The 26,345-nt window shown below is 46.6% G+C and overlaps 1 protein-coding gene across 3 annotated transcripts in view; it reads left to right on the top strand.

Moving 5' to 3' along the window:
* SORCS2 (sortilin related VPS10 domain containing receptor 2) overlaps positions 1 to 26,345 on the top strand; it is a 593,679-nt gene that overhangs the window by 242,719 nt on the left and 324,615 nt on the right. For all 3 annotated transcript variants that reach the window (XM_055385390.2, XM_019024999.4, XM_055385389.2), the window contains exon 2: positions 2,664 to 2,731. In XM_055385390.2, coding sequence (XP_055241365.2) covers positions 2,700 to 2,731 — 32 coding nt within the window. In that variant the 5' untranslated portion in view covers positions 2,664 to 2,699. The remainder of the gene's footprint in view (positions 1 to 2,663; positions 2,732 to 26,345) is intronic.

Genomic DNA, 26,345 nt, shown 5'->3' with positions numbered 1-26,345 from the left:
TCATCTGTAAAACAGGGATAATAACACGTGGCTCCTGGGGGCATGGGGGCAGCACCTCTTCGGTATCCCTGGGGCATGGCGGGGGTTGCTGTAACTGTGGGGCTCGTCGGCGGCAGGGCTGAAACCAGTGGTTATTAGCTATCATTATTCTTAATGACGACGGCTCCTATGGCTTATGGGTCATTTCACGTTTGCTGCTGAATATTTAATCATCAGCATGGCATCATCATAGACTGGAAAACTGAGATGTGTTGAAGTCGAGGGTCTGCTAGTGCAGAGCCAAGCGTGGAACCCGGGTGGTCTGACCTCACTTCAGGGTCCTTCTCCTTGATGACTGCCGAGTCAGGGCATGGTGGGGCTGCTTTGCTGTCTGGCTCCTCCAGCACTGGCACTTCCTGGGCGACCTCCTTGTTTCAGCCCTGGGCAAAGCCAACCCCACAGGAACCCAAAGTCCCATTTGGCTTGGCCGGTTGAAGCCAGTAGAACGATTCTGTCCCCAAGACAGAGTGGAAGGGGGTCCTCCTGATGGAAGGAGTGCGGTGGTGGTGGGGAGGGGGGCACTGGCCTCTGCCCGACTTCACTGCATAAATGACCCTTCCTTTGGGTAAAGTCACATGTATTTCTTTCAGTGAGTGGTGTGAGTGCTTGTTATATGGCAGGTGCTGTGCCCCGCACTGGGGAGATAAACAAGGTCCCCCCCCTTGACAGTTTATCCCTCAGCAGTAGAAGCAGACCCTGTGAGCTGTGTGGGGTTGCAGGGAGGTCCAGCAGGGTTGGAGGGGGGGGTGTATGGAGGGGGCATTGAGCCCAGTGTCAGGGGCCTTCCTGGGGGTGGTGTGAGTCAGGCTGAGATCTGAAGGTTCAGCAGGAATCCACTGAGGAAATAGGGCTGGGGGATTTGGGGAAGAGCATCCCAGGGTGAGGAACGCCTTGTGCAAAGACCCCAAATGCTGGGGTTTAGAATGAGGGGGTGGACTGGTGGGGAATCTCCCCTCAAGGGAGGGGGAGGAGGAAGCAGTCTTGCTGGGTGATTGGGTGACCGTCCACAGTGGCAGAGCTGGAAGGTACAGGCAGGAGTGACGGGGACGTGAAGCCAGCCTCACAGCAGGGTGCGCCCCAAACCCAGCAGTCTGCAGAAGGGCAGGGTGCCCTCCAGAGCCGAGCTCCACCCCTCGAGGCCAGGGCAGAGCCTGGATCTCACTGCTCCAAGATCAGATTGGGAGGGGGCAGGGATTTCCTCCTGGATGGGGCCGGATCAAACAGACTTTGAGGTCCCTTCCAGCTGCCACACTCTAGGCTGTACAAAATCCCCTCTGGGAACAGCGTGACTATATCAAATATGAATCAATGGGTTAAAGTCCACACCCTGTCAGCTCCCCACTCCTCGGAGGGACCTGGCTCTGACGGCAGGCTGTGAGCTGACAAGAGAAAATCGCTTTGTTCCTGAGCATGGCATAGCCAATCTGGCCTTGATTGACAAGGCCTCGCTTTTTTAAATCATCGCTGCCTGTAAGATGCACACTGTCCCATCTCGGGCAGCAGCCCCTCCTCATGTCCTCCCTGCTCAAATCACCAGGGAAAGAAAGACACTAGGTCAGCCCAGCTGTCATCTGTGGAAACGGCACCTTAGGACCGAGCGCAGGGAGCTCTGATTCCATGGAGGAGCCCGACCGCTGGGGATGACCAGGGTGGTGACCCCAAATAACGAGGCTAACAGCTGCTCCAAAACCCAAAGCTGTTCCCATCTTACCTCCCGGGGGCTACCCTAGCCATGGGAGTGTTAGGAACAGCTAACAGGGACTGGCAGTGAGTGAAATGAAATTTGATGTACATGAAAACGCAGTGGCTGGTGCAGTAATTGGGAAAATCTTTTTCCCATCAGGGCCGGTGCATCCTTATTCCCCACCCCCCAACCTTTTTTTGTTTACACAGTTGTTTCGAAAGACAGTTAGATGCTCCTAAACACTTTTATTTTCATTTTTATAAATAGTTGCATTTTCTGCACAGGCCTGAAATGCAAACAGCGTGGTCAGGTGGGGCCCTGTGTGTGATGAATGAATGAATGAATGAATGGTCTCAACAACAACAAAAATGGGAGTGCACCACAGAGGACTCCTGGGCCCCCAAGCATCTTGGCTGTGCCTCCCCAGGCACCACTCTAGGACAAGTAATGACAGACGGACCACAGGGACCTGCTCTGGTCTTGGGCGGCAGCCCCAGCAGCTGTTTCCAGCAGGCTTAGGGGATCCTCTAATGCGCTGGTGGAGACAGAGCCCCGTCTCCAGAAGCCTTGCCAAATGCGCTCCATCCTCACATAGGGACCACTGCCCTGGCACTCCCTTTGCCACAGTTTGGGATTGTCCAGGGCTGGGTTTGAATTATTTCCAACAAATGGCAGCTACTGTGTGGATATCACTGGATTCAGATGTTCCCAGAGTCATTCTGCAGAGCACAAGCAAGTCCTCAGAGCAGAAATAAGCCCACGTCTAAGGGCTCTCATGTAGGGTGGCCCAGAGCCTCTCAGGGATACTGACTAAGAGAGGCCCCTGGGCGGCTGTTATTTAGAGACCCCAAATTCTGGCACGGAGTGGTGTCACTGTACCTCTCTTTGAGAACCTTGGAACCCACTGATTTCTGCCTTTTACTTTCTGTTAACACCACAGGTGATCTTGATCCTGACGAAGTACTACCACGCAGACATGGGGAAGGTTCTGGAAAGTTCTCTGTGGCGGTAAGTCAGCCCGATGGCAGGCCTTTCTCTTATGCACCTGCGTGCCATCTTCCCAGGCTCTCAGCTGAGGACCGAGATCCAAACACCTCACTGTGGCAGCCCCTGTGAGTCGGTGGCCTCGCAACTTTTCTTTGGCTAAAAAATGCATAAAGGAAAAGTTGAAAGTAGCTTAACAGTTTGGGCAGTGGGTATAAACTGCACTGCAGAATAGACAACTGTTCAGAAAGCATCTTGGCTTTCTTTTCTTTCTGTTTTTCTCCCCGCTTCCTTTCTTTCCTCCCCGGAGGAGGAGGGTTTGCTTTGTGAATTCAGGTCAGTGCACAATTTCCCTTCACTTGTGCTCAGAACTTCACACGCAGCTCCTGGAGTCCACCAAAGGCTCTGATTATCCTCATTGTTTGGGCGTTTTTCTTTCTTCCAGGCTTAGCCAAAGAGCTTGGTAAATAAATAAGCCACTGGCGATGGGGGATATCTCTTTATGTGTGAAATGTGAATTCAGCCCAGGAACATTAGATTGCCCCTTTGATGTTTTAAATGAGATGAGAAAGAAGGAGGATTTGAGAACCCATTTTGGGTATCATCCTCCTCAGTGTTTACATCCACTCACCCAGGAAGGGTACAGATGGTCCCCAGCCTCTGGGCTGTGGTTTCAAAGCTTTTCTCCTGCAAAAGATTCTCTTTCTTCCATGTACCGATTACCACCTCCATGTTCTCTGGTTGTGAAACCATTTTGGTTTCCAACATATGTTTCTCAAGTAATAATTAATTCATTTTTTCTATTTGAAATCCATAAAAAGATGCCTCTACCTGCTGATCAGGACCTCGAGTTGGTTTATTTTCCATTTTTGGCTTTGCTTTTTAGCTAAGGGGTCTGGTGATTCATTCTGTTGGTTCTTACTGAGGGATTTCTGCGATGCTCTGGGAAGTTGTTGAAACACGTCTCGAGCTGGGTTCTTTCTTTGTGGTAGAAGGAATGGCATCACCTGGAGCCCACGGGCCTGGTCATCTGTGCTGCTGAATGAGGCCAAGCTCAGGGGTTAAGACACTCACAGTCCCCCGAGTAGTCCTCACCCGCTCCCAGCAAAAACGCTTTTCCTAAAAGCTCTTCTCGGTGTGGATTCACTCCCCAGACCCACTGGTCTCCTCTAATTCCGTTGTCACCACCAGAAAATGGGGGGTGAGTGATGGGTCGCATCCCTGTGTAGAGGACAGATGTTCCCTGCCACGGCCCCCCGTTGCTTTATGTGCTGGTGGGGTTGCTTTAAAAATATCTCGTTCCTCCAGTGCTGGGCTCAGCAGTGTTCACTACTTCCAGACAAGAGCAGAAAAGTGTAAGCTCCATGGGCCCTGTGAAATCTCATTGCTGCTCTTTGAAAATGTATGTTCCAAGGCAGGTTTTGGAGGCAACACTCCTGGACAGGGCAGGCCCAGGGAGGGCGCCTTTGCTGCTGGGCAGAGGGTCTCAGGGTGGGTTCCTCGGTGACAAAGCGGACGGAGATGGTCAAGTCTTCTTCTTCCAGCAAAGGCCCTCAGTTAGCTGATTTGCCCCAACTCCAGTATGTCTGTCAAGTGCTGGGCTGCAGTCCTCCTTGGCATGGAGGGATCTGCCTGGGGCTACCCGCCTCAGAAGTTTCCACAGTACCCGCTTCCCTCCCTTCACTGCAGCCTCTCAGCGTGGCTGGATGTGGAGGCAATGAGACTGTGTGGAGTGTCGTCTGAACAGGGAACGATCTTTTCTTTCCCGGTGTGATCTGCACTTATACGACGGAGTTGCCGGCTTAGTTTACGTTTGCTAGAGTCCTTGTGCGGTGGGGGTGGGGTGGGACTGACTGTGTCTGGCCCCCTGGCATGGGGCCCAAAACCACTTACAGGCTCCAGACAGGAATCCTCAGAAGCAGGTGGCAGCAGAGAGGCCAAACCACCCACTCACAGCTGCTCCAAGGGTGGGGTGGTGGGGACTTCCTTCTGCTCCAGAGAGCCTCCGTCTCCATGTCTGTTAAATGGGGATAAGATGCCCCTGAGGGGAAGTTGTGAGAACTGAATGAGGAAATGTGTGAAATGTCCCTAGAACAGTACGTGATCTAAATTCAGTTTTTCTCCAAAGCAAATTGACAGATTTTAATTTTCCGTGTTCCCTTCTCATCACTGTCTCTATACCCAGATGTTTTTTCGCCTTTATTAAAAATGCTTGCAGAGACATTAGTCACCTCACCAAAGTTCACCCACATCCCTACCCATCGGAGCAATTACTTTCTTTGTTTATATTATCTTTTCTGATGCTAACATATTTATATAGGTAGAGACACAGAATGCAGTTTTATATTCTTTTTATCATTTATAAAATATGTTTCTAGTTTTTCCATGTAGTGACAGGGTCTGCGTCATCATTTCTTTTATGGCTGTTACGAGCCCCTGGAGTTGGTTCACTCTAATACTTAGCTGTCCCCTTATTGATGCTGCCATAAAAAATTTAAGCAGGTAGTTTTCATTTTCATTTTGTTCCCTGGAATGAATCAGTTACGTGACTGAGCCAGGGAGTGTGAATGGATTTACAGCTGGTGTGCAGTGGCATTCAATTCTTCCTCAAGACGAATGTGCATTCCCACCTGGGCAGTGCCCTGCGTCCTGCCAGCGACTTTTCTAACTCCTGCTCATTTGACAGGAGGAGCTGAGGGCAGGAAGGGGACGGCATCATTGCTTTAATTTGCTTTTTTTGTTGTTGTTTGTTTCCTAGTAAGGAGGAGCAGTTTTCTGTTTTAATTACTACTCACATTTTCTCCTTTGCACATTACCTGCTCCTGTCCTCACCCTCTGTTTTGGGACTCACGCAGGAAGATGGTGCTAAGAGTTGAGAGCTTGCCATCACTCTCTCTTCAAGATGCTGCTTCCTCCCACCCCCACCCTCTGTCTACATTTGAGGCCCCTGTGGATGGAAGGCTGGCGGTGCCCTCGTCTGGAGAGCACATATTAAATAGGGCTATTAAAGACACAATTAATGAATGTGCACTGAGTCTCCTAAGAATCCTTCTGTGTAATTGCAATAAATACACTTTTAATGACAGGTATGGTCTTTTCATTCTGAAAGTGGCTCGAAGCTGAATGTGTTTTTAATTGTCCTGCATTTGACGGGCCGCATGTCAGCGGCACCCCCTCGTGGCTTCCCTGATGATCCAGTGCTCTGCCCCTTTCTTCTTGCGGTGGTGATGGGGGTCTCCTGCTCAATCTCAGGCCCCCTTGAATCGGTGCAAAAGGCTGGGGGTGAGGAGGGGAGCACCATTCTTCCCTGGAAAGCCCCTGGTTGGCATCAGGGTTTGAAGTGTGCAGGGCGTGCTCCTCCACGTGGTCTCGCCCACACAAGCCACAGAAGCCACAGAGGGTTGAGCAAAGCCCGATGTGTAGACTGCGGGGTCTCAGCAGAGGCACAAGAAAGTCACTTAGAAAAGCCCTTATAAAGTGCTGCAGCTTGGGCCAGCCAGGGAAGGCGTGAGTTCAAGGTAGGTCCTCCCAGAGGTTTTCCCCGGGAGAGGATCTAGTACAGCACTTCTCAGACTCCACGGGCACTTGAGTCTCCTGGGATCTTCCTGCAAGGAGCACATGGTCAGATTCCACCGGTCTAGGGTCTGGAGGGCAACCCAAGACTTTGCATTTCTAACAAGCTCCCGAGTGCTGCCCATGCTGCTGGTCTGGGGACCACACTTCAAGTAGCCAGAGGTTGGGCTGGTTAGGACCGAGGTTTAAAATCCTTCCAGGGTACTTGAAATAACATACAAGCCATACCCCCTGCAAAGACCCCACCCCCGGCTCCTACCCCATCCCCAGTCTCAGCTCCTCCCACTCTACCTCTTACTGTTCAGTGTCCAGTGACAGTAGCCTCTTGGCTGACCCTGGACTACACTGAGCTCAGTCCCTGTAAGGGCTTGTGCATGCTACGGCTGCTGCCTGGAGTGCATGTGGCACCAACCCCAGGTACTGGATCCTGCTCCCCATTCAGTCTCCCCATAAACCTCTTTTCTTCAGAGAAGCTTCCCTCACTACTCAGTGCAAAGAGGCCCCCAGGCATTCTTTATAACCTCTCTCATTGAAATGTGGGCATTCCTGTTTATGGTTTGCACCATCACCACCACCACCACCACCACCACCACCACCACCACCACCACCACTACCATCACCACCACCATCATCACCACCACCATCACCACCACCACCACCATCATCATCACCACCACCACCACCACCACCACCACCATCACCACCACCACCACCACCACCATCACCATCACCACCACCACCACCACCACCACCACCACCACCACCACCACCACCATCACCACCACCACCACCACCACCACCACCACCACCACCACCACCATCACCACCACCACCATCACCATCACCACCACCACCACCATCACCATCACCACCACCACCACCACCACCACCACCACCACCATCACCATCACCACCACCACCACCACCACCACCACCACCACCACCACCACTAGAACATAGGCTGGTTGACCACCACCACCACCACCACCACCACCACCACCACCACTAGAACATAGGCTGGTTGAGGATGCGAGGATGGAGACCTGCCAGGTTTATCTTACTGATCACCAGATCCCTGGAACCAAACTCAGATCTGGCATAGGAGATACATGTTGGGCATTGGATGAATGGATTGATAGATGGACAGCCGGGTGGATGGATGAATGGACAGATGGATGGATGGACAGATGGACGAATGGCTTGACAGATGGATGGATGAATGGATGGATGGATGGACAGATGGATGAATGGATTGATGGATTGATGGATGGATGGATGGATGGATGGACAGATAGATGAATGGATTGATAGATGGATAGAAGAATGGATGGATGGATGGATGGATGGGGAGATGGATGGATGAATGGAAGAATAGATGGATAGATTAATGGATGGACATATGGATGGATGGATGAATGGAGAGATGGATGAATGGATAGATGGATGGATGGATGGATGAATGGATAGATGAATGAATGGATTGATAGGTGGATAGATGAATTGATGGACAGATGGATGGATGGACAGATGGACAGATGGATGAATGGATTGATGGATGGATGAATGGATGGATACATGGATAGATGAATGGATGGATAGATGGGTGGATGAATGGATGGATAGATGGATGGACTGATAGATGGACAGATGGATGAATGGATTGATGGATGGGTGAATAGATGGATATATGGATGGATGGGTGGGTGGATGGATGGATAGATGGATGGACAGATGGATGAATGGATTGATGGATGGATAGACGGATGAATGGATTGATGGATTGATAAATGGATGGATAGGCAGACAGATGGCTGGATAAATAGATGGGTGGGTGGACTGATGGATGGACAGATGGATGGGTGGATGGAAGAAAGGATGGATGGTGGTGTGGTTTTTGGGAAACACTGCTGAGACCGAGAAGACCCTTTACGTTTACAGGGTCATCTTAGGGGATGCTGTGGAAGCCAGGAAATCAGAGTTGGCTCTGATTCTGTCAGGAGGAGCAACAGGGTTCTGCAAGCATTCTGAGCTGGAGAGAAAGCTTACCTTGGGCTGCTCCCTATGTCCTGCCTCCTGCTGTGATGCAGCCTCAGGGATCACCCTTGCTTCACACTGAGCACGGCTGTTGGGCAGAGTGGATTTGAAACAGAGGGACAGTCCTATAGACCAGGGGACTCTGTGCCTGTGCCATCCCTGAACAAGGACCACACTAATGCTGGGCCAACCCTACCACTTCCTGGGTGCATTTGACCTCAAGCAGGACCTTCATCCAGGGGCAGTCTCAGGATAATTGGGGGTGGAGCTGGTCTCAGGTTTTCTCTAGAATGCCTTGGTTGAATCCTCTCCTTTTTGTTAGGGATAGGAAGTGATTCTTTTTCTTTATCTTCACTTTAATTAAGAAATCTTGAACATATCCTGAAAAGTACCGACCATGGTAGGACACATGCCCAGGTACTCACGAAACAGAGCCAAATGAATGTTCACTAAATAATCCATCATTCCCTTCTTCCCGGCCTCCCCTGTGGTTAATTTGGGGTCGCATGATTAGTGTGGGCCAGTGGATGGTGAGCGGGAATAATGTAGGTGCCACTGAAATTTAGGGCTTCAGTTTTTACCACACCAGAGCCCAGTCCAGCTCAATGCCTGTAATCTAGCTGTCATCAATGTCAACTTTTTCCATATATGTTTGGAATTGTTCTCTCTCAAAGAAATACGCTATGATAGATTCTCTCCTCCATCCTCTCACACCCACCCTCACCACCCACCTGGAAGTAACCTCTACCCTGAAATTGGTGTGGGTCATCCCCCTTTTATATTAAAAACATAAAACACAATATACACATCATAATGTATCTTGATTGTCTGTCTGTATGTATATATGTATGTCTACCTGCAATCAATATATTCTGCTGCTTAGCTTGTTTTGCAAAGAATGGCATTACTTTGCCTTTTGAAGTTTGCTTTATGTGCCCAACTTCGTTTAGGTAATTTGTCCATGTAGCACATGTAATCTATTTGATTTATGTATTCCCCTGCTGTGGGAGTGCTAGGATTTCTATCCTGAGATTTTGCCACTCCAATCAGGGCTGCAGCGAGCACCTGTGAACACGTCTCCAGTCAGATGCTTGGATAGGGTGGAAGATGTGTGCACAACTTTCTTTTTCTCTACCTATTGCCAGCTTATCTGTGAGGTGACTCACTGCTCCACACCTTGGAGTCATCAGACTTTCCATGTTTGCACTCAAGTGGGTGTGAGATTACAGCTTAATCTTGTTATTTTGCATCTTCCTCATACCTGGTAAGATGGAACATATTTTTCTATGTTTATTGACTTTTTGGGTCTCCTCCTCTGTGACTCACCTGCTGATATCTCGTGCCTGTCTTTTTACATTGGGTTGCTTAACTTTTTCTTGACCCCTACCTCTCTACTCTAAAATGCCCATGTCATTTCCAGGCCCCTTAATTTTAAGATGTGCCCTCCAAATGTGTCTTGAACTCCTGCCAGGTACCATTCATTCTTTCCCAACACCTTCTAAGGAGGTTTCCTCCTAAGAGTGTTTTACCATACCACATTTATGTCTCGAAGTGCAATTGTTAGAATAGCAATTCTGATGGTTGGTGTATTAGTCAGCTATATGGCAATAACGAACCCAGTGGCATGCACTCAGCATTTATTCTCGCATCCCTGTGTTGACTGTGGTTTGGTTACTTTGGCCAAGGCTTGGCTGGGTGTTCAGGCTGTTGGCTGATGGGCTTGGGTCTGCTTCATATCTGTTTATACTGGGACTTGAGCTGACAGGAACAGGACTGAGGCCACCAGGACATGTTCTTCTTGTGCAGAACACCAGAGCTCAGGAACCAAGCTCAACCACACAAGCACATTTTAAGACTTCTGCTCAACTCACATTTGCTAGGGTTCCATTTGCCAAGCCATGGTCAGGTTCAACCTCAATGGGGCAGGGGGAGTACAGTTTGAGAAGGTTGGTGGGGTGGAGGGACGGGAATGCTTCCTGAATGGTAATTTAAGGTATTTCAAGTAATAGCTGATTCCAGAAAATACGTATTGTGTGGTCATGTTTGATAAATCTATTTTAGGGAAGAAAGTTTCAGATTTCTTTATGGTAGGATTTATCAGCGTCTCTGATACACTAATACACATTATACTTCTCCAGGAGCAGGTTACACAACATTTCTTAATCTCATTTAATTCCATAATCTTTAATTTTTCTTTAAATTGTATTATGATTTATATATATATAAATTTATGAGGTACAAGTATAATTTTGTTACATGTGTAGATTGCATAATGGTGAAGTCAGGGCTTTTAGAGTATTCATCACCCGAATAATGTACACTGTATGCACGAAGTAATTTTGGATACTCCATCCCCCCATACCCCATCACAATTCCAAGTCTCCACTGCCTGTCATTTTCTCTGCCTCCATGTGTATGTATATATATTTTAGTATCCATTTATGAGTGAGAACATGTGGTATTTGTTGGCTGTAAATATGTGGCTTTATTTCTGGGTTCTACGTTCTGTTCCATTGTCTTTCTGTGTCTGCCTCGTTTCACTTAAGATAACAACCTCCAGTTCTATTTATGTTGCTGCAGAAGACATGATCTCATTCATGTTCATGGCTGAGTAGTCTTTCATTGTGTATATATGCCACATTTTCTTATCCAGTCATCCATTGATAGACACTTGAGTTGATTCCACATCTTTTCTATTGTGAATAGTGCTGCGATAAACATATGAGTGCAGGTATCTTTTTGATATCCTAATTTCTTTTCCCTTTTCCTCTGGGTAGATACCTAGTAGTGGGATTGCTGGATCTAATGGTCATTCTGTTTTTAGGTATTTGAGCAATCTCTGAACTGTTTTCCTTAGAGGCTGTACTAACTTATATTTCCATGAACAGTGTACAAGATTTGCACTGTTCCACATCCTCACCAACATCTGTTATTTTTTTGTCTTTTTATTAATACCCTTCTGACTGTTGTAAGATGATATCTTATTGTGGATCTAATTTGCATTTCTCTGATAATTGGTGATGTTGAGCATTTTTTCATCTGCCTGTCGACCATGTGTATGTCTTCTTTTGAAAAATGTCTATTTGTGTCCTTTGCCCACTTTTAAATATGATTATTTGTTTTTTGTTGTTGTTGAGTTGTTTGAGTTCCTTATAAAGTCTGGATATTAATCCCCTGTTGCATGAATAGTTTGCAAATATTTTCTCCCATTCTGTAGGTTGTCTGTCCATGCTGTTGGTTATTTCTTTTGCTGTGTGGAAGCTTTTCAGTTTAATTAAGGCCTGTTCGCCTATTTTTGTTTTAGTTGCCTGTGCTTTTCTGGTCTGAGTCATAAATTCTTTGCCTAGACAAATATTCAGAAGAGCTTTCCCTAGGTTTTCTTCTAGCATTTTTATAGTTTTGGGCCTTACATTAAAGTCTTTAATCCATCTTGAGTTGATTTTTGTATATGGTGAGAGATAGGGGTCCATTTTCATTCTTCTGCATAGGACAATTCATTTTTCCCAGCACCAATTATTGAAGAGTGTGTGTTTTTCCTAATTATGTTTTTGTCAGCTTTGGCAAAAATGAGTTGGCTGTAAATATGTGGCTTTATTTCTGGGTTCTCCATTCTGTTCCATTGGTTTCTGTGTCTATTTTTATAACAGTACCATGCTGTTTTAGTTACTGTAGCCTTGTAATATAATTTGAAGTTAGGTAACGTGGTGCCTCCAGCTTTGTTCTTCTTGCTTAGGATTTCTTTTGCTATGTGGGCTCTTTTTGGGTTCCATTTGAATTTAGGGTTATTTTTTCTAATTCTGTGAAAAATGAGTTGGTATTTTGGTAGGAATTACATTGAACCTGTAGATTGCTTTGGAATGTATGGTCATTTTAACAGTATTAATTCTTCTAATCCATGAGTATGAAATGTTTTTTCATTTGTGTCATCTACAATTTCTAAAGAGGCGTTTGTAGTTTTCCTCGTAGAGATCTTTCACTTCCTTGGTTAAATTTATTTGTAGATATTTTTCTGGTAGCTATTTTAAATGGGATGGCCTTCTTGATTTCATTCTTAGCTAGATCAATATTGGTATAAAGAAACACTGCTGATTTTTGTGGCATTGATTTTGTATCCTGCAACTTTACTAAATTCATTTATCAAATCTGTTTTTTCATGGAGTCTTTAGTTTTTCCAGCTATAAGATCATGTCATCAGTAAACAGGGATAATTTTACTTCCTCTTTTCCAATTTGGATGCCTTTCATTTCTTTCTCTTGGCTGATTGCTGTGGCCAAGACTTCCAGTAACATGTTGAATATGAGTGGTGAAAGTGAGCATCTTGGTCTTGCTCCAGTTCTTAAAGGAAATACTTCCAGCTTTTCTCCATTCAGTATAATGTTGGCTGTGGGTTTGTTGTATATAGCCTTTATTATTTTGGAGTATATTCCTTCTATGCCTAGTTTGTATGTGATGTATCATATTTATTGATTTGCATATGTTAAACCATCATTGTATCCTTGGTATAAAATCCACTTGATTGTGGTGTATTATCTTTGTGGTGTGTTGTTGGATTCAGTTTGCTAGCGTTGTGTTGAGGATTGTTGGATCATTATTCATATTGACCTGTCGTTTTTTTTTGTTGTGTCCTTTTCTGGTTTTGACATCAGGGAAATGCTGGCTTCATAGAATGAGTTTGGAAGTATTCCCTCCTCTTCAGTTATTTTTGAGCAGTTTGAGTAGGATTGGTATCAGTTCTTCTTTAAATGTTTGGTAGAATTCAGTGATGAAACCATTGGATCCTAGGCTTTTTTTTTTTTTGATAGGAGACTTTATGACAGCTTTGATTTTGTTACTAATTGTTGATTTATTGAGGTTTTCTGTTTTCTTATGGTTCAATCTTGGTGGGTTGTATGTGTGCAGGAATTTATCCATTTCTTCCAGGTTTTTCAATTTGTTGGCATATAGTTGTTTATACTTGTCCTAGTAACTCTTCGTATTTCTGTGGTCTCAGTTGTTATGTCTCTTTTTCATTTCTGATTTTATTTATTTTGAGTTTTCTCTCTTCTTTTCTAGTTGGTCTACTTTGTTGATTTTGTTTATCTTTTCAAAAGACCAACTTTTCATTTCATTGATTTTCTGTATAGTTTGGTAGTCTCAATTTCATTTATTTCTGCTCCGATTATTATTATTTCTTTCTATTAATTTTGGATTTGGTTTGTTTTTTCTAGTTCCTTGATTTTTTACAGTATATGTTTATTGCTATAAACTTTCCTCTTAGTATTTCCTTGCTGTATCCCATAGATTTGGGTGTGTTGTGTTTCCATTTTAGTTTGTTTCAAGAAATTTTATAATTTCTTTCTCAATTTCTTTATTGACCCATTGGCCGTTCAGGAGCATGTTGTTTAATTTCCATGTGTTTGTGGAGTTTCTGATGTTCTTCTTGTAATTGATTTCTAGTTTTATTTATTTGTGGTGAGAAAAGATACTTGATATGATTTCTACTTTTAAAAATTTGTTCAGACCTGTTTCGTGGCCTAAGATATGGTCTATTCTGGAGAATGTTCTATGTGCTGATGAATTCTATAGCATTTGGGTGAAATGTTCCATAAATGCCAGTTAGGCCTATTAGGTCTAGTGTGTAGTTTAACTCTGATGTTCCTTTGTTGACTTTCTGTCTGGGTGATCTGTCCATAGCTGCTCATAACTGAGAGGAGTGTTAAAGTCCCCTACTGTTACTGTATTTCAGTCTATCTCTTTCTTTAGATTTATTAATGTTTGCTTTATATACTTGGGAGATTCGTGTTGAGGGCATAGGTATTTAGAATTGTTATATCCTCATGGTGCATTGACCCCTTTATCATTATATAGTGACCTGCTTTGTGTTTTTTTACAGGCTTTGATTTGCAGCCTATTTCATTGGCTATAAATAGAGCTACTCCTGCTCTTTTTTGGTTTCAAGTTGCATGGAATAACTTTTTCCAGCCCATCGCTTTCAGTCTATGTGTCATTATAGGTGAAGTGGGTTTCTCGTAGGCATGATATAGTTGAGATTTGTTTCTTTATTCATTCAGCCACTCTATACCTTTTCATTGGAAAATCGAGGTCACTTACATTCAGTACTATTATTCATAAGTAAGGACTTACTATTGCCATTTTGTTGCTTGTTTTCTGTTTATTTTGTATATCCCCTCTTCCTTTCTTACTATTTTTCTTTGTGGTTAAGTGCTTTTTGTCTAGGAGTATGTTTAAATTCATTGATATTTATTTTTATTAAATCTATTATAGGTTTTTGCATTATGGTTATCATGAGGCTTATAAAATCATATAGCATGTTATTTTAAATTGATAATAATTTAGATCACAAAGAAAAGAATAGAAACAAAAAAAAATTATGCCCTTTATCCTCATCTCCCCCATATTTTTACTTTTAGTTGTTTCAGTTTACATATTTCTATATTACCTATTTCTTAGCAAGTTGTTGTAGCTATTACTGTTTTTAATAGCTGTATCTTCTGGGCTTCATACTAGAGTTATGAGTGGATTGTGTATCACAATTATGGTATTAGAGTATTCTGGGTTTGTCCATGTCCCTAATTTTACCAATGGATTCTAAACCTTCAGGGTGTTTTTTATTTTTTATGTATTTTTTGCATGCTAGCATTTTTATTTTTTTCCTTTCAGATGGAAAAACTCCCTTTAACCTTTCTTCTAAGACAGATGTGGTGGTGGTGAATTCCCTCAGCTTTTGTTTGTCTAGAAAAGACGATATCTGTCTTTCATATTTGAAGGATAACTTTGCTGGCTATAGTATTCTTGGATGACAGTTTTTTTTCTTTTAGCACTTTGAAAATGTCTTTCTACTCCTTCCTGGCCTGTATAATTTCCTTTGAGAAGTCTGTTGCCGGATGAATTGAAGCTCCTGTATGGGTTATTTGCTTCTTTTCTCTTGCTGCTTTTTAAATCCTCTCTTTGTCCTTGACCTTTGAGAGTTTGATTATTATATGCCTTGGGGGTAGTCTTGTTTGGGTTGAATCTGTTTGGTGTTCTCTGACCTTCCTGTACCTGGATATTTATATCTTTTTCAAGTTTTGGAAAGTTTTCTGTTATTATTTCTTTGAGTAAGATTCCTAACTCTTGCTCTTCCTCTACTTTCTCCTGAACACCGATAATTCTTACATTTGCTCTTTGAGGTAATTTTCTATATTTTGCAGGTGATCTTTGTTCCTTTTTATTCTTTTTTCTTTTTTCTCCTCTGACTATATTTTCAAATAGCCTGTCTTTAAGCTCACTGATTCTTTCCTCTGCTTGACCCATTCTGCTGTTGAGAGCCTCTAGTGAAATTTTCAGTTCCACAGGTGTTTTTCTCAGTTCCAAGATTTCTCTCTGTTAAATTACTCTGATAAATATCTGAATTGCTTTTCTGTGTTATCTTGAAGTTTTCTTAAAGATGCAGTTTTTAATTCTTGGTCAAGGAGCTCACGTATCATCATCTCATTAGAGTCAGTTACTGGTTTCTTACTTTGTCCATTTTGGGAGATCATGGTTCCCTGTTTGCTATTGTTTCTTGTGGATGTATGTCAGTGTCTTTGCATTAAAGGATTCATTATTTACTATAGTCTTCTCTGTCTGATTTGTTTTGGTTAAAGATTCTTTACTGCTAGGCCACTGCCTCCTTTTGGACTCTAAGTGGTGCCTTAAGCCCAGGTTCTCCTTGGCTGTAGTAAAGGACTGGAGTGCTGCCTTTCCCAAATGGGGGAGGTCTCAAAGGGGATTTCTGGGTAGTGTGGGGATGGCAGCCATGGGTTCATGCCCAGGAGACCTGTGGAATAAATTTCCAACAGCATGGTGCTGCTGAACAGACACTCTGATTTGGAGTCTCCTTTGGCCAAATTACAGAGCAGAGTTTTCATGGCTGGGCTTGGTAGTCCTTCCTCCCTTGTCTCTGATGTCCTCAGGGATATTTCTCCCTTCAGCACTTGAGATGTTTTCTATGGATCATGGCAGGAACAGTCTCCCGCCAGAGAACCCAAGATGATGGGGAAGCTGGTTGTCCACCTCAATCCCACTTTTTCCAGGGCAGGAACAGTGAGTTGATGGTAAGTTTTCTGCAGGCTCAATGCCAGGCAGGATGGGGACAGAGGCATCAAGGATGTGGAAGTCCAATTTTCTTACCATCTGCTCTGAGTCTTTTCACTTCTCTGTGGCTCTGGGAACAGTCTCATCTTCACATTTGCATTCTGAAATATTGCTGGTGATCATCTCAGTGTTGTATATTTGTTTTTGGTTTTCTGTGGGTGGGAGTGAAGCCAGGTTGCTTCTATGCTACCATTTTGGAACCGGAAGTCTCCTTGTTTTTTCTGTCTTTTAATGTATAGAATTTTAACATATGTTGTGAATGCAGTCTGAGGAATTTGAGCAGTGAAGCCCAACAGCAATGCAGCGTCCTCTACGCTCACTGATATAAAGAAGCATCAAAGTCCTTCTCTGCAGAGGCCAATGATGGCCCTGGGGGACATCCCCATGGTGTGACCATGCTGAAATTGACAAAGCCTTCTGCAGAGTGTCTTACCAGCCTATGGGCTGTCCTGGGTATCACAGCATTCCTCTCTGTGCCCCCATAATGTTGGAGCAAACAAAGAGCTGTCATGCTGATTAGGCTGTTCTTGGTAGATAATGCTGAGAGTTCATAGCCAGTTTTCAGATGGGAAAATTTAAGAGGTGATATGCTTTGCCCTTTGGTCATCCAGAAAGAGGGGTACTTCAGAGAGAAACAGTCTTACACTGTAAGGGGAACTCTACCCTTAAGGTGATGACAAGCACGGAAAGTCCTCTGTGCACATAGACAGGCCTTCATTTCAATTCTGGCTCCATATTTCCCTTCTTGGTGACCTCTCTGGGTCTCCTCTGTAAAATGAGCCTAAACATTCAGACCTCATTGTAGACCTCATGGGCTGTTATGAAGATGACAGCAGACAATGCGTGTAAAGTGCTGGGCACTTAGTAGATGTCAGAGGTCTGTTTCCTTCCTTCTCCCATTACCTAAAATGTCCCATTGGCTTTTCACCAGCTGCATTTTTGCTCCCAGGCCAGTCTCCCTCAGTGTTTGCTTTAACATCACCATGGAGATCTGAGTTTGATTTAAACAAGAATCACAGCAGATAGGGATCGAGAGAGAGGCCCTGACTGTAAAGCTTTCAGGGTTACAGTGTATTCAATAAATAATTCACTGTGAATCAATGATTTGATGAGGTTAGGCTCTGAGGCCTTGAGGTGCCTTTAAAATGTTCTGGGACAAGATCTAAGGTGACTGAGAAATCATGAGAATTTGAGGAAACTTCTCAGCATTCCTAGCCCCTGGCCCCAGCAGCCTCCTCTCTCCATCCTTTTTTTTTTTTGAGAGGGAGTCTGACTCTGTCGCCAGGCCGGAGTGCAGTGGTGTGATCTCGACTCACTGCAACCTCCGCCTCCAGGGTTCAAGTGATTCTTCTGCCTCAGCCTCCCGAGTAGCTGGGACTATAGGCATGCATCACCACGCCCAGCTAATTTTTGTATTTTTAGTACAGACAGGGTTTCACCGTGTTGGCCAGGATGGTCTCTGTCTCTTGACCTCGTGATCCACCCACGTTGGCCTCCCAAAATGCTGGGATTGTAGGCGTGAGCCACCGCTTCCGGCCTCTTCTCTCCATCTTGACTTTAATACCTGCCCTCCCTTGGGTCCTGGCTCCAAGGACCCCTCTGTCACTGCTTCTAGCTTCTCTGCCTACTGACTTTCCTTCTTTTTCTCTTTCCTCTCTTCCCTTCTGCCTCCTTCCTTCCCTTGCTCCCTCTTTCCCATGTATCCATCCACCTATCTGATCAACCGTCAACGCTTTCTTCCGTCCTTTCATTCCTCCATTTTCTCTCCTCATTTCTATCCACCCTTCCCACCTTTGCTCCTCTCTCCCTCCTTCTCATTCTTCCATCCATTTGCTATCCATCCACCCATCCATTTCTTCATTCATTCATCCATCATCTTAACCATCCACCCATCATCCACCCCTCCATCCACCTACCTGCCTTTCCTCCCTCCATCCATTTAGGCTCCGGGATGAAGTGAGCTATGATAACTGATATCTAAGACTCAGAGTTTAGTAGGGGTACAGACAAGGAACCAATCCATGACAGTGGCATGTAATCTACCATATGGCGGGGCTGAAAGAACCAGGGAAGCCTTAGACACCCCTACTCCATTGGAGCAGAGGAAGTGGTAGTCAGGTAAGACTTGCTGGAAGGAGATTCACCCCTGGTCCCCAGACACCACAGCCTCCCTTCTCTTAAAGCTGCCCTCCCTACATAGTGCTTTCAACACTGCTACAGCCACAATGCCTCTTTGTGTCTACTCCCAGCCCTGCACACCCCCACCATCCCTAGCACGTATGCTGCCAAGGTCTATCAAGTCTGTGCAGCAGATGCCAGCCATCCTTCTGTAATCCTAGGCTGTGTGGCAGAAATGCAGCTGCTGGCCCGGGAGGTGGTAGGGACACTCTGCCCCTCTGTACTCTGGCTGGGCCTGGGTCCCAGCTTCTGCTGTAGGAGCTGCCTGGAGTGTGTCACGGCCCATCGGGGCTCACCCTGGCATTGTGTGCCACCCGCGTGTCGCTCTCCTTTCCTCCCCTGCATCCTGCCCACTCGGCCTTGCTCCTGCAGGCCGATGACCACCCCCTGGAGCTAGTTCTCAGGGAAAAAGCAAACTGGGGCAGAAAGAGGTCTCAACTTCTTCTGAGTGAGGCTGGCAGCTTCTGCTCCAGCCAGAGCATTTGTTCTGAATTTAGCTTTCTGACAGTGTGCAGGGGGGTCTGGCTTCTCTCCCTGGCAGAGTGACAGCCCTGCCTATCCAGACGACCCCGTGCATTCTGAGCTCACAGCCGGCTTCCTAGCCCGTAAGATCATCTCAGATGCTTTTTTCAGAACTGGGGGACAGATGCTCAGTGGAGAGGGGGAGCCTGAAATGTCGGGTGATGATTTGATTCTGCACCTGTGCTCAGCCGAGAATCGTTTCTCAGGGTTGGTCCTCCCAGCTCTTGAGGATTCTCCCTCCAGAGTTCTCCCATCAGCCCCTCCCCACCCCTGGGGCGGGGGCCCTCCCTGCAGGTCTTGCTCCTCCTGCTGGGTCTCCCCAAGCACCCTTGCTGCTTCACCTGTCCCCCTGGGCTCAGCTGTCCTTTCCCCATGGGAGCCCTTTTGGATCCCTCCTCCCACCCAGGCTGGGTCTTGCCCCACCCCTGGGCTCTCCCAGGGCCTCCGCCACAGCCCCCATCCTGTCCCCACCATGGCAGGCACCTCCATGTCTCTAGGGTCTGGGTTTTTGTGTTCTCTGCACCTGGCAGAAGCTCTGGGACCACCATGAGCCCAGGGGCTTTCAGAATGGAATCCACATCCACGAGGCATCATGTGTGAATTTCAGTGATAACCGCCTCCCATTTCCTCAAACCAAGGTACTGGGTAGTGCCTTAAGGTACTGGGTAGTGCTTTAAGAATCTCTTCTTAAAGAGATTCTTAATATGGGCAGTGCCAAATCCCTCTCCAGAAAAATTCTCCCTCAAAAAGTACCACATCTTTATATACTGTGATTATAATTTGTGATCATCATAAACATGGCGTAAAAACAATCCCCTGTGTTAACCCCACCTCATGAGATTCGAACTATTCATATTTGAGATAAATATTCTCACTAGTCTTAAGATGCAAATATATACATGATTATAAATTTATAATTCCAATTGAATTATGTATTAAACATGTTCTTACGATCCTCTGTATTTTCACAGCTGCTTTTTTTTTTTTTTTTTTGAGATAGAGTCTCATTCGGTCACCCAGGCTGGAGTTCAGTGGTGTGATCTTGGCTCACTGCAACCTCCACCTCCTGGGTTCAAGTGATTCCCCTGCCTCAGCCTCCGGAGTAGCTACATGCGCCCGCCACCATGCCTGGCTAATTTTTGTGTTTTTAGTGGAGATGGGGTTTTGCCACATTGGCAAGGATGGTCTCAAACTCCTGGCCTCAGGTAATCTGCCTGCCTCGGCCTCCCAAAGTGCTGGGATTACAGGCATGAGCCACTGCACCTGACCCACAACTGCTATTTTTAAATGGCTGTATAATATAGTTTCATCTGAAGGAGGTGTTAATTATTTAACCAAGTCCTCATTTTTAGACCTCTGAGTCATTTCTGATTTTCACTAATGCCGAGATGTAAAGGGAGCTGTGGTGGGTGTCCTTGTACATACCCTGCCCCACGTCTCTATGTTCTTAGGGTAAGCTCTTCTCTGTGCCCTTTTCCTCCCGCCTATCGGATTGCAGGGTGCTGGGATTCTGGCATGGCTTTGGGTGTGTGGAGGGCCTGTCTCTGAGGCTGTTGCTGATGTTACTGGAGGATGTAGAGACGAAAGAGCCATTTAGGGAAGAGGTAGTAAGATACATGTGAGATCGGCCTCCTTTCCTGGTGTGAATGTATCTCCAGCTAAAGGAAAGCTCGACAAGGCGAGACAAGGATACGCTTGCTATTCTGTAAATCCCATTAACGGATGCAGGCGCTGCTTTAGGCATCAACAATTCAGACTGCACAGAACACTGGGGCCAGCCAACCAGGATCCTGCCAAGCAGCAGAAGAACAGAGGACCCAGGGTGGTAGCCCACAGTTGCACATGGCAAGACCTGGCTGCACTTAGGTGGTATGGAGCCCCGTCCTACCCCCGGGCATGCTGGGATAGGTTCCCCTAGGAGGGACTTTGGAAATAGCTTCTGAGGGATGAATAGAAGTTTTCCAGGCAGGGAAGGGCAAGTGGAACAGAGGAAGGCAGTCTAGGCAGTGGGAGCCGCGGGGCAATGGCTTGGAGTGTTGTACCCAGGCAAGTTAAGGAAACGCCACACTTTGAGACGAATTAAGAGTCTTTTATTAAGCCGGCGGCCAAAGAGACAGCTAATGCTCAAAATTCTCTCGGCCACGAGGAAGGGGCTCGATTAACTTTTATACCTAGGTTTAGGAAGGGGAGGGGGACTCAAATGTAATAATTCTACAGAAGTAAAAACATGCAAGAATCAAAAGAATCAAAATGGTTACAGAGAGATAAACAACTTAAAAGACAAATGGTTACAAGAAGAGCAACGGTACCAGGTGCAAAGTTCTAAATCTTTCATTATAATTAGATATAGGGTTTATGCCGGACACGAACTCAAGATTTTATGTTGTTATTTTTTGGAGAAAATTCCTGGGAACTTCATACATGGTTGGTGTTGGTACCTTATCAGTTAATTGCGCTCCTTTGAAATGCTGAGGATCTGTTTACCCAGGCCAACTCCTCACAAAAGGGGGTTGGGTGAGGAGCCCTTAGTGTCTTGTAAATTAAGGGGTCAATTGGAGTTTGTCCGGCTTTCCTAGCTAGAGAGAGTCTTATTTACATGAGAAGCAAGGCTAGGTGATTAAAGAGACAAGCAGGACAAAATTCAAAGTAATGAGTTAAAGTAAAAACAAGGTAGGCAGTTCAGGAGGCTGGGAGCTGCCGGGGTTTTGGAGCACGCCTTGGCAAGTGCATAGGCTGGTGGCCAGGATGTGCTGTTTTCCGTGGCTGCCATAAAAATGACCACAAACATAGGACTTGAAGCAACACAGGTGTGTCATCTTACAGCTCTGGAGGCCACAGGTTCAACCAGGTCCTACTGGGCTCCGGTCAAGATGTGGACCGGGTCGTTTCTCTCCCAGGGCTCTAGGAAAGAATCCATTCTCTTGCCTTTTCCAGCTTCTAGAGTTGGAATGCAGAGGCTGCCTGCCATCCGTGGCTCAGGCCTTCCCTCCCAAGCCAGCAGCGTCACCTCCCTCTGACCCTTTTTTTATTGTCCCACATTGTTCTCTGACCACAGCCAGAAAAGGTTCTGCCTTTTAAGGACCCCTGGGTTGACACTGGGCCCACCTGGATAGTCTAGGATAATCTTCTCATTTCTAGGTCCTTAATCAGACCTACAAAGTCCCCTTGGCCAGGTAAGGTAACATGCTTGCGCTGTAAGCATTAGGATGTGGACCTGTTTTGGGGACTTTTATTTTGTTGAACACACAGGCATGAAGGCATCTAGAACGATGGTCAGAAGTTATCAGTTGAAGGCCTGGCTGGGGCACCAAGATTGAACACAAGATGTGAAGAATCGTTTCTCGATAACCTAATTTTGTAAACATTCTTGAGCATGCCCTCTGTGCTAGGCACTTTGCCAGGTCTTAGGATTGCCCAACCTTGACAAAGAGGAAGGGATGGATAGGGGCCCAACATCCAGTGTTGAGGGCCCTGCAGAAGAGGGCAATTGGGCGTTTCAGAGGAGATGATGTCTGAACTGGACTTTGAAGGATGGATAGGAGTTTTCAGGCAGACAAGGGAAACATGATGTGCAGAAACACAGAGGCATGTAGCAGCCTGGTGTGGAGGGACCCTAAGGAGTTTAGAGCAGCTAAAGCGTTAGGTGGGAGGAGGATGGCAGGGGAGTGCACTAGTGATCTAGCCAGGGTTGGATTAAGGAGGCCTCATGTGCCGGCCGGAGGGGCCTGGACTCTGTTCTGATGGGGAGTTAGGCCTGGGATTTCAGTAAGTTAGGCTTGTGGACTAGAGCAAATATTTGGCTGCAGCATTCGTAGGGGACAGGGAGGAGGAAATTGCAGGGGTTTAGGGAGGCACTTTTTCAGCCAGTGGGCAAAGGAGGCGTGGTATTCAGTAGGGTGCTTGGCCCACAGAGCTCCCCCTCCTTGCCCTCCAGGACACAGCTGAGTGCAAAGTCCTAGCATGTGTGTTCCTGGAGGGGCTGAGTCTGGGGCAGGACTCAGTACTTTGCATTCCCCCACTCCCACTGATGCCCTGTGTACAGTGCGTACACACACTCATGCACACTCACACAGACACGCATGCTTCCTCCTCCATACTGACACACTCACACACGCCCACACGTGCATGCATGTGCACATGCACACACACACATGCAGACACATGCTCACACTTGTACGTATACACAGACACGCATATGGACACATTCACACACAAGCACACACATGCATGCATGCACACACACTTGTGTGCACACTCAGACACACATGCACGCACACACTCACACTTGTGCACACACTCAGACACACACATGCATGCACACACACTTGTGCGCACACAGACACATGCATGCATGTACACACACTTGTGAACACACACAAACATGCATGTGCACACACACTTGTGCATGCTCAGACACACACATATGCATGCCCACACTCACACTTGTGCAGACACACTGACACATTCACACACACGCGCACATACTCTCACACACACACATCCACACACCCATGCCTCTGCCTGTGGTCTGCAGAAGAGCAGAGCGGGGTCTCCTGCTCTTTGCATTAAAGTGACATTCTGCCCTGGAGATATGATGCATTTTAATGAAGCCCCCACCCCGGGGTGGGAAACACGAGGAAACTGTCTTTGTTTTCTGTTATGTAGTAAACCTTGCTTGAGTGTGCACTGAAGGATGGAGCCATAAACCTGTTTACAGGGCAAGCAGCATCTGGGATTATGCCGGTGGCCGAGTGGCATGGAGGGCGAGCTAGACTTGTCCAGGGATGATGCTCTTTTTATAAGGGTCCTTGTGGAGTGGCTGAGAGATGGCAGTGCCGGGAAGCCCAAGTCCTGCCTTTCTTGGAGCCCTGCTTTTCCTGTCCACAAAATGGGAGCTGACAGGATTGCATACGGGCCACTCTGGATGGAGTTTGCTTAGCACAGGGGCTAACACAGGCAGCAGTTTTTATTATGCTACGGATGTTAGCTTGGGAGTAGAAGCTAGTGTTTGTCTGAGTTTGGGAGAAGCATGGACACCCTAATTCTGGAAGTCCCAGCTCTGCCATTTATGAGTGACCTTGGGCAAGTCCTCTGCTGTTTCTCATCCTGTTCTCCCACCTTTAAAATGGGCCTGCTGAGACGGGGCAAAGGCGCTTTGTGAGGTCCTCAGTGACTGTGGGACCCGCTCTTCCTGGAACGTGGCCCTTGGCCCCTATCACTTCCCCCGACCCTGCTGGGCCTCGGCTTGCCCAGGCATGCACTCCTCTGGTCCCTGCATCAGGCCTTTCCTATCTGCAGAAGATGCAGAGAGCTGAGTCGCCCTTTTCAATTCAGTGGGGAGTTGAGAGGCAGAGGCCTCTGAGCCAGCCCCAGTCGGGAACGGGTCACTGAAGGCTCCCAGGGCACATGAAGGGTGAGGGGGGAGCAGCCCCACCAAGGGGCAACAAGTTTTCAGTTGATGCCACAGGAAAACATAAGAGTGAGCCAGCAGAAGGCTAGAGGGGCCCTGGGGTCAGTGGAGCTTCATGGCTGGTGTCTGGCTCGTCAGATGTTTATGAAGCCCTTACCAGGCACTTGGCCTGTGTCAGGTGCCATCAGCTGGAGGCTCTTACCAGTTATGCTGTCACTTCTTCCTCCTCCTCCTCACCCCACCCACCTTCCCTTCCTCCTTCCCTTTTTTCTGAGTTTTTCTGAGCACTCAGCACATTTCAGGTGTACCCTAGACTCTGGAGATTCAATGTTGAATGAGGCAGACACAGCCTCTGTCCCCATGGGGCTCACGTTCTAGCAGGGAGGCAGACAAGTCACTGGGTGATGCCCATTCAGTGATATGAGCTGTCCCGTAGGGAGGAAGTGCTGCGGAAGTGCACGGGACGGGGCAGCAATGCAGGCCCAGGGGTCAGGCTGGCTGGCCTGGGGGAAGTGCTCTCCCACCAAGACTTCAGGATGAATCTAAGTTAGCCAACAGTTAGAGGGAGTATTTCAGAGCAGACCACCCACGCAAAGTCTGAGAGACTGACAATGGATGGGACATTAAGCACGAGGTGGAGTTGGCAGGGCGCGGGACTGTGGGGGTCACAGAGGTCTTTGTCTCCACTCCACGAGGACCCTTATAAAAATAGTATCATGTCTCAAAAAGTCTAGCTCAGAAATTAGAGGTGATGGAAGCTGTGCCCTCTGCAGGATGAACATTGAAGTTGCAGTGAGGGTGATATATCAGTTAGCTTTTGCTGCGTAACAAATGACCCCCTCCAAATCTGTAGATTAAAACAACAGCCATTCATTGAGCTTATGATTCTGTGAATGGGCAATGTGGGCTGGGCTCAGCTGGCTGGATCTTTGGTTATTGACTGGGCTCAATCGTGCATCTGTAGTAAGCAGCCAGTTATCTTGGTGGCTCTCTTTCTGAGGCTTGGCTGTCCTTTGCCTGGGGCAATGGGGAAGACTGGGCCACATGACTCTTATCCTCCAGCAGGTTAGCCTGGGCTTATATACACAGGGCACCTGGGCAGAGGTTCAAGAAAGAACGGCAGCACATAGGTCTCAAGGCATGGACTTGGAAGTCACGTAAGATCACTTCTGCAAATCTCATTGACAAAGCAAATCACAAAGATTGACCTTTATTCAAAAAGTGGGGAAATAACTCCACTTATTGAAGGAAGGACCATTGCAAATGGGTGTGGATACAGGGAGGGGATGAATTGCAGCCATTTTTTTCAACAGAGGTATTTGGTTTGGAGAAGAGAAGGTATGAGGCTAGTTCCCAACTGCTGAGTGCTTTCTGGGGTTCAGGAGACAGGCAGTGCCATAGGGTCCTGAGGGCAAAGCTAGGATCCAGGACTCCATCTGGAGAAGACCTTTCTACTGGGTAGTGGTCTCTCATGGGGTCTGGTTGGCCTTGGACACTGGAGGAACCAGGAAAGGCTGTGTGAGCCTTGGTGAGAGACATGGCCAGAACTCAGGTGATAGAGAAAGGGTGGCCTCTGAGGTTATAGCAATGGGCCCTGTATTGAATGGACCACATGCTTTGGTTGACCTTTGCAGTCAGTGCTCCAGGCATCCAATCCTCCGCCTATTTGTAAAGCGTTGCAATAAAGAGCCCATAATCTCTGGAGTGCATGGATTTGTTCCTGTGGAAGCTCATCAGTTTCTCACTTTTCCTCTGTAAACACTGGTGTTTTGAGTCAGCCTTCTTCCAAGGTGAGCTGGTGTCATC

This window comes from Gorilla gorilla, chromosome 3 (genome assembly GCF_029281585.2).
Source record: "Gorilla gorilla gorilla isolate KB3781 chromosome 3, NHGRI_mGorGor1-v2.1_pri, whole genome shotgun sequence".
NCBI classification, from domain to species: Eukaryota; Metazoa; Chordata; class Mammalia; order Primates; family Hominidae; genus Gorilla; species Gorilla gorilla.
Note: the sequence above shows the minus strand (reverse complement) of the source record. Positions and strands in the feature narration are given on the sequence as shown.